The sequence below is a fragment of the Porites lutea genome, chromosome 1 (assembly GCF_958299795.1).
Source record: "Porites lutea chromosome 1, jaPorLute2.1, whole genome shotgun sequence".
Taxonomy (NCBI): Eukaryota; Metazoa; Cnidaria; class Anthozoa; order Scleractinia; family Poritidae; genus Porites; species Porites lutea.
The window spans coordinates 52,807,733-52,819,794 of record NC_133201.1 but is presented as its reverse complement, the minus strand read 5'-3'; the positions used below and the strand labels follow the sequence as shown (position 1 = coordinate 52,819,794).

Below are 12,062 nucleotides of genomic sequence, written 5' to 3'. Positions count from 1 at the left end.
ACTTCGTCTTTCTCATTTAATCTCTCAACTAATTTCCTCCTCTGTTTTTGTATGATTTTAGCTAAATTCATTGAACTTCGAATGCACTTATTAATCTTTGATTACTACTAGTTTTAAGCTAATCTCAACTATAACAAAACTCTCAAAGCTGATTGGCTCGCTTCGTTCGCCACACATGAAGAGCTTGCTTTTAGGCTATCCTGTTTTGAATAACACGGTCCAGTCTGTCCGCGTCAAATTCATTTGAAAAAACCAAGTTACAACTCATGTACCTGCACGATTTCTGCATGACGTGGGGATAAAGATTCTCCAGGACGGTCAAATCATATGGCTGATAAAACTCTGAAAACAAGTCCACTAGTTCATCATCTACTCCATCTGAATGTTGTTTACGTCCGTCTTTACCTTTGCTGCCATTCCCTTCATCTGGCGTAGAATCTACAGAACGTAAAATGTAAATTTGTCAACACATTTTCTTACATAACTCTGGCTGAACATTTTTAAAGCATCAATACTTAAAAATACTGTTCTAATATAATTTATTCAACTTTTAAAGACGATGCATCATTGGGTTCGCCTCGGTTGGATAGGAATAATTCTTAACCCACTAAGCCCTATTATTATTCATTCAAAATACTTCGCCGTTTCTGATTGGCTTTAGACCGCGAGCAGTCTTATTTTTCTGTTAAGCCACAGTTGATCCCAAGGAACGAGGGCGGAAGCCCGAGGGAAGTGGAAAATTGTCCTTTTTCCTCTCTCCTCCACAATCTCTCCTCCTTTTTCCCATTAATTTGCATAATTTTTTTGCAGTCCCCGCGCCGCGTATCTTTGCGGAAAAAAGAACGACCACTCAAGGGTCTAAAAATGGTCACGTGATCAACATTGCTGTTCGACTCTGCTCTAACACTGCCTATTTGTATACATACCGTCAGGGGTAGGGCCGGGCAAAGACCTGACCACAGCCTGATCCCACCATCTGGTGTAACTGAGAAGGATAAAAACGGTTCACTTTACATAGGAATGTAGTATCTGATTAAGTAAACGCTTGAAGTAGAAACAAATATCAACATGTCGCAAACGAACGAGAGACAACAAAGCTCGCGTAAAAGGAAACATTAAAATTCCTGATCATATAGAGACCTTTTTAAAATAAAAATGGTAGTTTCAATCCGGATATTTTGTCTCCTACTTTATTTTCTCAGGTTATAAAAAACGTTAAGCGACGGCCATTTCCTAGTTCCTAGGCCACATTTTTCCGCGCGGCCTGTGCGTTTCTGGTCACGTGGTACTAGCAAGTTTAAGTCACCGAAACGCATTGACCGAGAAGGCCTGGGAAGACGCCGTGCGTGGACCAGGCAACGATAGCGAGCTTAAACAAAAGGGAGTTTAAGCAAAGACGTTTTTGAGCGACGCAAGTCAACCGGAACTGGAATTTTTGAACTCTTCGGCCGTAATTTTGAACAAATTCTTGGGGAAATAGTCTTTTTAAGAGCGAAGACACTTAGCTGGGCATATCAAAAGAGAAGGAAGCTCACTTCCGGTTAACGCGCTTAAAATCCCTGAAGACGCTTTTGAGCGACGCACGTCAACCGGAAGTGGACTTTTTGGATAAGAATAAAAATCAAAATTATAATAATAATATCCTTTGTTTACCCTTGGCAGTATTTATAGTGCTAATGCTAGTGGGGCCGAGCAAATGCCTGAAACAAACATCCCAAGTGACCAGAGGCAAACCAAGGCAAACCAGTTGGCTATTTACAAGCGTGACCGGGTCAGGGCTTGAACTCGGGACTACCGAGAACAACCCATCTAGCGGTCAGGGCTGGACTTGAACTCGGGGCCTCCGGATTGAAAGTCAAGAGCAATAACCGCTCGGCCACGCTGCCTCCCTTAACTGTTCGCGCAAATCGTTTTTATAAGAGTACAGACACTTAGGGCCTGTTTACATGGACATGGGGCACCCCAGATAGGTGAGGTAACATTTGGCGGGTCACCCCACCTATCATGTAAACGTGATCAAATGAAAATGAGAGATTATATGGACAGGCGGGTTACCCACCAAAGCGGGTTACCTCACCTACCTGGGGTCCCCCGCCTCATGTAAACAGACCCTTAACAAGACAAATTTGGTAGCGTCAAAGCATATTAAAGGGGAAAAGGCAACGGTTGACGTGCGTGGCTCAAATACGCCTTTGCTTAAGTTTGCTAATGGCCATTATGACACAAGGAAACTATTGAAAGGAGACAGTGTTTAAAACCAACCTTTTCTTGGTCTTGGAGGCCTTTAAGTCCAATGTTGTATTGTGGTGTAGGTAATAATCACTCGGTAATTCCCAGATGTTACGCTTCTCCAGCAGCGGTAAAAATATTCCAAGAAACAGATTCAAGGCCTGTTGCTTGTCAGCATCTGCAAAGACGGATTGCTTAACACTCAAATTACAAATTACCGTATTTACTTTTAAGACTCTTCGTCTACTTCTAATGTATGTCAAATTTAACCGAAAAATATAAATTGAAATAAACATTGGCTAAAATACAAAAAAAAAACTCTTTCCGCCACATTCTTCTTTAACACCTCTGATGATCCAACTCCCGTATCATGTTTAGTTCAAGTTCATTTTTTTAAATCAATGATTCAGACCTGGATGAATTATTTCAACCAAGAATCATAGGAAGAAAATTGGGGAAAAATGTGAGAGTAGGTATGAAATTGAACTTTTAATGAGGAAGTGTGCAGTGACTAAAGGAGCAAGGATTTCGAAACGGCCATAGTGGATCACTTAATTCTGCCTTCCTTTGAGAATTCCTGCCCTTTTTTCGGTTCAAAAGGCACAAATTACTTCACTTGCATTTAGAGGAACTTAACTACTGTATAAAGTTAGGTTTCTGCGTTCCACTAGAACAGTACAGTACTATAATTCAAACATACTGATAATCGAATTAACGAAAGCACCCACAAAAAGTCAATATTCTTCAAGAATCTTTAACCCCTTAACCCCCAAAATCGAAATATATATCCTTATTTGCTGCACCTCAAAACAATTTTCTATAGAAGTAAAGAGGAGAAGATGATAAAACATCGAAAAAATTCACCTTTTTTATGCGTACAAGTCCAGCTTCTTATACGCACATTTTTCGCTAAAACGCATATTTCGTCGTTCATTAAGTCAGATAAAAGTTTTGTTTTGTCCCACAAAAATAGTGACTTGGCCGGACATGTGTCGTTTGACGAAAGAAGAAACAACACAATGGGAACACGGGTTATCTCACCAGTGAAGGCGTTGCTGTAGTAGCGAGACACTGTCTGCATGATGTCCCGTGAATGAGAAGTAAATGGTGATACCTTGCGATATGTTCGAATTCTAAAGAGAATAACAGGACAAAATTGTAACCACTGTTATAAAATAAACTAAGTGAAAAAAAACATCATTAAATGAAAGACTATCATAGCAGTCGCAGTCGAAAATTTTGTAGTTCAGAAAAAAATTCAGGTTTGGACAGTATTCGAACCCTTGACTTCTGCGACACCGCTCAGTACAGCACTCTACCAATTGAGCTAATAAGCCAGCTGGAAGCAGGTCATCGAGTTGGTTTGTTATGAAACACCGAAAGGATGAAGATAAAAAACAAAACCATATCATACCCGTGGACGAGCTGTGATCCACCATACTGAAGAGCCAAAGTGTCTCCATGAGCTTCATAGAGATCTTCCAAAATCCTAAAAATTCAAAGGATATAAAATATTTAAATTTAATAACAAAGGGTGGACACACCCTTGCTTGCTTGTCCCCATTATGAAATGACCAACAAGGAGAGGTTTTCGAGGTCTAGGGTGTTAAACACCGTTTTGAACGGGCTGTCTTTCTGAACTGGATCATTGAACAGGGGGTGCAAGTTGGTAGTGTAGATCGCAAACTACCTGTGTAGTACCAAGTTTTTTTTATGTCAGTTTTTTTTTTCCTAATTAAAAAAAAACAAGGTAGACAAAAATCGCAGGTCTCCTAAACAGGGTGGCAAATCGAAGCGATGTTGTCTTAAACAAGGTCAGGATTTGAAGGCTTCAGCAGTACATCACCACCTAAATTGTACATAATGGTTTTGCTCCCCCATTAAAACACTCCACTTTTATGCTCCACCTTTTTTGCACTAATGAGCCGTCGCTACCCAAAAGAAATTAAACTGCTCGGATAAAGCTCATCATAGAGAGGCTTTTTATATTATATCTAAACATTATAAGAGGGCTTAAGGCTAAGAAAATGTATAAGTATTAAGACAACGATGTATTTAAGTGAATAGTCTTGATACAGCACCAAAAGATCCTGTGCAAGGCTGTGTTGAGGTTCAATTCGAATATTTCTGGAATTTTGTTTTTTTTTCACATTTTTATTATCTCTGAGAAAAAATTAAAAATATTCCCAGAATATGCCACTAAAATGCTCCATAAGGCTCAATGCTTTTGCCTTACTAAAAGGCTCGAAAAAATGCTACTAAAAACTATAGTTCATAAAAATATCACGTTTCTCCGTAACCAACCTCACAGCATCTGAGTCAAACTCCAAAAATGGTTTGTCAATCACCCCTAAAGCGTGTAACTAAACAGAGCATAAAACAAGTTTCAGCAAACAGCATATTTCTAACCGATTAATAATTATTGTCACAAATACATGTAGCAGGTGGTGTTTGGAAAGTAGTAGCCTGTTTCAGGCTCAAAGATCGTAACGTACAGAGATCGAGAAAACGGATGCCAAAAAAGGGCTTTTTGCCGCCGCCAGCTAGTTCCCAGATCACGCGCGGCGTCCTTTCCCTTTCTGAGAGCCTAGCACAGACTATTTGAAAAAGAAAAACTTCCTTTTCTTGCTACAACATTTTTTAAAATCGAAGCTCGCAAACAATGTGTTATGTAAGGGCTTGTAAACTGTTGCCCAAAATCCATCTAACAGAGGGATGAGAAACAACTTGTAGCTTGGCTCTAGTGAGCTACCCGATGGCGATACGCACCCTGAACATAACCACCAAACAAAAGGATTTGTGACTTGTGGCTGGTACTACAACAGCATTCACAAACATGCCAGAATCGGCCACTTTTACCTGAAATCCCAAGGCACATTTGCCAACCATGAACTGAGCTGTATTTGTTCTGTCTAGACAATCCACGCAGTTTGTCCTCAGCACGCCATTCTTGGAAAGAAAAATAATTATTGTAATGATTAAAGGCAAATTCATAAATAGGGAAATTAACAGACCATCTGGATAACGAAAATGATAACATAAAAAATCAAATTGCTTGTACACTACTTGACACACTTAAAGCACATTTCGTTGTCGTTTTCTGCAACAGCTATGAGGGGGAGAAAACTCTGTGCTATTGTCACTGAAATTCCTGTAACCATTATATTAGAGCAAGCTTTCAGTGAATTTTAGGTAATACAATAACATCAAAAAAACCAATGTACCTGTTCTCTTCCAACAGAATCATCAGCATATCCTCTTCCACGCATACCATCACATCTGCAAGGAAATAATAATAATGATAAAAATAATTATGATTTACCACTTGTTTAAAAACGAAAAGAAGTTACAATAATGTAACTTGATATTTAACTATTAAAAAGTAATTGTTTTTAAACCTAAAAACTCTAAAAATGTTAAATGAGGCGTGAATGCTGAAATACGGTGCCAAATTGCCATTTCAAAGCTAACTGTGATAGTTCAGGTATTTAAAGTTGACAGAGTGGTAAGTGATGGCCTTTATCACTTACTTGGGTATAAACTTATCTGGGAAGTAATTTTTCAAGGAAGTAAGGCGAAATTCTTTAGCAATAATTTCTTGATTTCTTGACCAGATGTTGAATAATGTGGCAAGCATATACTCTATCAATGATGTGATAAAAACTTTGTCCATTCTGCAGAAAATCTGGAATAGTTATGGCAAATGTATACTGATGGACACCAGGTAATGAACAGTAGTGCCTTAGGGTAGCTGGCTGCAGCCAGAGAAGTAAACATCATATCTGTATACCTGAAATCTTTTCTGATCTGGTTGCAGTATAATTCTTGACCACTGTGAAAAAACCCAGTTGTTTTGAAAACCTAAAAGAATGGAAACCGCAGAAAAACTGCCTTAAAAGCAAGATCCATAACATCCACATCAACGACAAAAGCTATGGGTAACATGTTGAGATTTAAAAAAAATTGCCATAAATATAAGCATATGGATTTTAAGAAAAGGCCTTGTAACAAAAAGACTGGAGGGCTTTTGAAATGGTTGGCTATAAAAGCAGTTTATAATCAGTTGAGGAGATCTTGATAACAAGGTTGATTTAAGGCTGATTTTTTATGCGTTGATGAGAGGTGATGGGCTTAAGGAAGAAGGTTCTGCAAATATGACCACACACTACTTGGGCCGGTAAAGCAAATGAATCAAATCTTCCCCATCAATGGTAACCCCCTGTTACAGTAATGGTCAATGGCGATCTTCAACATTTTGAAGGAACCAAAACCTAAGGACAACAAGATAGATTAAGAACTCCTGTATAATAGCTGTAACTCTGGCTGTAACCCATTGAATTTCGGTATTAGGGATAGGTGCAGCTTTGTACCAGCTATCTCTTTTTGGAGGCACAGTGTCTACTGTTAATCACGTTAACTTTAAACAATTCCTAGCTTGGTAGCCCAGTAATTTTCAAACCAAAAGGTTAATGTGGCTGCTGTTTTCTCCTTACAGTAATATATGACTGCTTGACGATTGCTTGGTAAAGACTGTGATTTTCATTTTGCCACAAAAACTTGTAAAATTAATTAGTGTAGGAATGTACTAAGTATGAAGGCATTGCAGCTTAATTATGTTAGTGGCTTATACATAAACGTTAAGGTACATAAACTAATTTAGTTACCTCATCTGCAATAATGGTCAACTTTTCCATCACATTACAGTCTTTACTGCAAATGAACAGATAGGATCTACTTAATATCTCAGGATATGTAACACTTGGTATATTCATAATTAGAATGAGTATGATCGTCTGGGTGAACGTAGTCCTGAATAGGACTGTTGTTTTTAACTGTGACTGAGGCTTCGACTACCTTGCAGTAGTCATCTTCAGCGTCAAAGATGACTTCTGCACAGGTTGTCGAAATGTCAGTCACTGTCAACAAAAACAGTGAAGCTTGAGCTGACCTTTTGTTGTAGCGAGCCATGTCCCAAGCTTTGTACTGTATTGCGTGCTGTGATGGTAAGAACTGGTTGAGATAAGTTACTGCACTTTCAAGTTCATCACTTAGAATCTGTTCGTGTCTTTTTCTCTCCTTTTTCTACAATATGAAAAAAGGAAAAAATTCAATGCAGTATTGTAACAATTGGTACTTTATGGACTGTTTCTCAGTATTTGGAAACAATTGTAGACAGCTTTTGTTTTGTGGTTTGGGAATTGTTCCGTTCCATGCTAATCTTTTTCCCTTGTGTGGTCATTGAACCATAAGAAAATCCACGAAACTGTCTGGAATTAATCTTCAGGTTTACCTGGTGCAACCCAGTAAATAACGTCTTCAAATGTGTGAACTTTGCATCAAGTGCTTTCAGATGTGCAATGATGACAGCACAGTTACTTTAGTAAGGTAACCTTTTGAGCACACCGTGTCAGGTGCATAAAGGTTGTGGGCACATTACAAAGTCCTAAAGGCATCACGTATCATCACTGGAATTCCTCCCCATCCTCTAAGACTGACTATTCTGACTGAAACAGTCTGTTGAATTTTAATGCAGTGAGGTTGGGCAAGTGTATCGTTTGGCCTCAAACTTTCCAGTTCCTGATTTCTTAAGAACTGATTGTTCAGTCCTTTTTCTCTTAAGAGGAGAATGGTGAGGGCAAATGGGATGTTAAAAAGCTCAAGATTATATTATCTGTTATATGTACAGATCCCTGATGGCTCTGAACACCTGTCCTCTTTGCAAAGGGTTATCTCCTTGGAGGCTCTCTCAAAAGGGGAGCATCACTTGTATTAAGTATGGTGCCCATACAACCAGTATCATGAAGTCCCTAGGAGGACACATTCCACAATTGTAATGATAGCCTTCTAGGCAAGCGTTTCTGAGTGAGTTACCATGTGAAAGTTGGGGCAATAGCAAAAAAGTGAGGAGGTGGGGGGGGGGGTGGGGAGAAGACAAAACGCTCCTTGATATTTCATGGTTTGGTTTATTTGTAGATTGACATCTTGTCAGATGCAGCCAGGGAGAAGGGATTTTGATATAACACATTCTCCACAGGTTCTCAGCTGGCCACCAGGTACCTTTGCTCACTGCATGGTATTCGTCGTAGGTGTTTTATGGTTGGTTAACAGCCAGGGAAGAAACTTCTTCCTAAAGAAGTATCACACCTATTCTTTTCATCATCCATCTTTGTACATTGTCCCCAGATAGCACCAATCTAACACAAGCCACATTATTTTAGTGTTATTTCTGCCTTTGCAGGGACAGTGGACACACTGAACAGACATTGTCAATGCCTCTTTTAATACCAGTATATTGGAATTTCTTGAGTGGAGAGGTTTAAGAAAGTGTATGGGAGGTATGAGCAATTTCTGCAACAATGCATGGTAGTAATGATATTATAAATAATGAAATATTCATTGGCATACTAAAACCACAGCATATTTGTGAAACATGTCCTTTTTAGACCCACCTTGACAAGATTAAGAATAACCACAGGTGCACCAAATCTTCTCAAGAGTTGGTTGAAATGCTGACCAGCAGCTGAGCAGAAAGGATCGGCACGGTCAACTGAACAAAACATGAATAATTTGTGATTGTGAATAAGGTGATCTGAATTGGAGACAATCAGCAATTTTATACAATATCTACAACTGTACCTTACATTTATAGCTTACATACACCAGCAAACACTTGAAAAGAGGTAAGGCAAAACCTGCATCAGTTAATTAAGTAACTGCGGAAAGAAAACATACTTACAGAAATCATAAATACTGACTACTCATTTTAAAAGGCTTCAAAATTGCACTAGCAGTTCAACTTACCAATGATTTGAGGTTTAGGGACCATGACCTGTTTAACCTCCTAGAAATCAAGAAGAGTTCAGGAATGATCAGATTTCAAATGATACCATGAATGCAAAATAATGCCAAACTGAGGACAGTTTGGTTTGTCATTCAAACCTTAGAAAACCTGAAACCTGTTTCACCTTTGAAGTCTTAACCCTACCATTATGAGACACGGATTTGTCTTTTGTATCTTTACACAAGGCTGCATGAGCTCTTTTAAGAGGGTGTGCTACTTCAACAGGACTTGGACACATGCACATTTGAATGAACATTAAAAAAGTCAAAAGAGGGTACATATGTGGCTCATTCCTATGGTTATCCACCAGCACTGCTTGAAGCAGCTTTGTTTTATTTGTTTGGATTGTGAGAATAATAAAGATGGGAGAAGACCTAGAGTGTTTACAGTTCAAGATATTTATAACATGGAATCGGCAACATTTCCTTGGCTTGAATTTGCTGATAACGCAGTGATACCAAAAAAGTTAATTGGCAAAGGCATCCCATTTGCAGAACAGTGTATCAGTTGCTTAAAGGTTGTAGGCACATTACGCAACCCTAAAGGAATTACATACCATCACCGCCATTTCTCCCCATCCTCTAGAATGATCTGAATCTGACAATGCTGGCATTTTAATCAAGTGTTGAAAGCTGTTTTGTCTCAAACTGTCTATCTAATTTCATCAAAGTCACGCTAGACATGTAAATTGTTTTATTTACCTGTGACCAGAAAGAGGGGACAGATCCTCTCAGCTGCACATAGGAGGTGAACCTGCCACTCTTGAAAGACAGAACTGAAGCATCATTGACAATTTGCTCTGTTTCGACTTCATTGGCTACATTTCCCTAAAACAACATCAAGCCATCTATGGAAATGAACTTTTCAAAAAGGTTTGCTGGAAGCTTCATTTGGAATGAACACAAAATACATCACAAGTCGGCAGTTCAAGACAATATTCTACATAACAGAGCATCAAAAATCATTAATTTTTTAGTGTTAATGTTGGGAACAGCAAATCATGAAGGTGCACAAAAAAACCTTGTGGTTCTTGTCAGCTTTTGCTTTACCCTCCCCTCCCTACCTCCACTTTGGGAGGTTTGATAGCTAAACTAACCTCATCATTGGCTCCTCTCTTAAGAAATCTGGTTCCAGCAAATTCCTTGGACCTTCGTGCAATAAGTGTAACATATATGGGTCGTCCATAAACACAAATATCTAGAGCAAATGTCAAGGCAATGAACCTGATTTAAACATTATCTAGTCTGTACAGCAAATTATTGGTAAGAAGGAAAATTATCATTATGCCAGACCTGAAGTGAATGACCTACAAAAGGGAATAAAATCCTTTTTTAACTTGTGAAGGTTTTAGGTGAAGGTGACTATGAACATTTCTAGTAACGGTCCAACTTTCAACTTTGTTTGATCTAATTTAAGCAAGAAATAAGCATATATTTTCGTAGGAAAACAATAGCAGCTTAAAGTTATAATTAGAATTGCTAAAGTTCTGCTGCATTGTCATTTGAAAGTTTCATTTCAGTCCAATTCAGTCTTAAACCAGCCCTGTTAAAGGCATAAACAAATTTAAAATTTAAATTTCCTTTCAAAAAGGAGGAGTTACGATGTGACTGTTTAAAGTACAAAATTAGAACCAACACTTTCCCTTCACGTTATGGGTTGTCTTAGCAGGCTCTTAGTATGACATTAACCAAAAGTGTTAATGAGCAACATGATTGACAATAAGGGCTGAAGTAAACATCTGGTAGAGGCCATTCACTCTAAATTAATTTACAAGAAAAATAAGGATTCAAGAACATTGTTGCAAAAAGGATACTGGATTGTCCCACAAAGCCATTAACAATGTGCAGAATCCAGTCAGAATGAACAGCTCCCTCAAAGCCTTTCAGGAGATATTTGTTCCACACAAACTTACTACAGGACTTGCCTTTGTTCAAAAATGGCATCTCCTTCTGTCGTCTTATTTTTTGGCACTCTGGACAAGCTGATGCTTGACCATCAAGTGTACTCACAGAACTGTCCTTAACTGAAAGATCACCATTACTTTCATGAACTATTTGGTCTCGTGAAGGTGCAGTTTCTACAGCTGACAAGGTAGAAACAGTGTCCGTGGATGGATCAGCATTTCCATCAACTCTTACTCCTACAGTATTCAAGTCACCATCACGGGATAAATCAGCATTTGCTGCTGCCATCTCACTGTCTACCTTTCCAGTTTCTTTCTTCGCAGTGTCTTCAACATATACATTCCTCTCATCACTGCTAGCAACATTGCTTGCATCATTATGATCATTAGAGAGTACCTGATTGTCACATGCAGTTTTATCAAGGGTGCTTTCTTGTTTCAACTGCTCATGACTTTCTACAGCAGATGTAGCAATATCAGTCACATCAGACGTATTGACTGTTTTGTTGTTGACATGAATACATGATTTCCAGGCTTGCCAAGATTCTGTAGGGGCTAAATCAGGCTTAGGGTTCAGGATAGGGCCCATCTGGTGTTGAAGGTTGTGAGTGAGATCATAACTGTAGCTATCAGGTCAAAAGGAAAAAGAGAAGAATTTGCATAATTAACATCTCCTTATTATTTGTATTTCCATTACAACAGTTGTTCAAAAGTCATTTACATGTCATTCCAAGTACAAGAAATAGGAATACTTCCCCACAGCTACATGTAATTACATAAAAGACTTATGGAAGGGAATGGGCAAAAGCTTAATTCAAACTTAAACTACATGTATAAAATTAGAAGAAAATGAAGAAACACTTTTTCTTAATTTGTGATCAGTACACTGAACTGTTAACCAGGTTTACATGTACCTGAAATAAAAGTTACTTGAAAGATCCACATTTTGAAAGATCTTCACATACCTAGAAATTGGAAAAAAAAAAGTGAAGATCAAGGCTGATTTTCTGTTATGCACATTTTTTATCAACACGTATAAAGGCCGGACTTTCTCACCAGTATGATGAATTTATCTCAAAGGATGCTGCC

The 12,062-nt window shown here is 38.5% G+C and overlaps 1 protein-coding gene across 1 annotated transcript in view; it reads right to left on the bottom strand.

Moving 5' to 3' along the window:
* The window catches only part of LOC140932119 (polyphosphoinositide phosphatase-like), a 39,440-nt gene that overhangs the window by 21,566 nt on the left and 5,812 nt on the right, over nt 1-12,062 (bottom strand). Inside the window, exons 6-22 of the mRNA XM_073381768.1 lie at nt 11,888-11,938; nt 10,884-11,599; nt 10,167-10,267; nt 9,772-9,897; nt 9,031-9,070; nt 8,679-8,776; nt 7,178-7,311; nt 6,894-6,939; nt 6,020-6,090; nt 5,454-5,508; nt 5,089-5,178; nt 4,534-4,592; nt 3,644-3,718; nt 3,271-3,362; nt 2,263-2,407; nt 927-985; nt 273-438 (exon numbers count right to left, since the gene is read on the bottom strand). Of these exons, the coding sequence (XP_073237869.1) occupies nt 273-438; nt 927-985; nt 2,263-2,407; nt 3,271-3,362; nt 3,644-3,718; nt 4,534-4,592; nt 5,089-5,178; nt 5,454-5,508; nt 6,020-6,090; nt 6,894-6,939; nt 7,178-7,311; nt 8,679-8,776; nt 9,031-9,070; nt 9,772-9,897; nt 10,167-10,267; nt 10,884-11,599; nt 11,888-11,938 (2,124 nt within the window). The remainder of the gene's footprint in view (nt 1-272; nt 439-926; nt 986-2,262; nt 2,408-3,270; nt 3,363-3,643; nt 3,719-4,533; nt 4,593-5,088; nt 5,179-5,453; nt 5,509-6,019; nt 6,091-6,893; nt 6,940-7,177; nt 7,312-8,678; nt 8,777-9,030; nt 9,071-9,771; nt 9,898-10,166; nt 10,268-10,883; nt 11,600-11,887; nt 11,939-12,062) is intronic.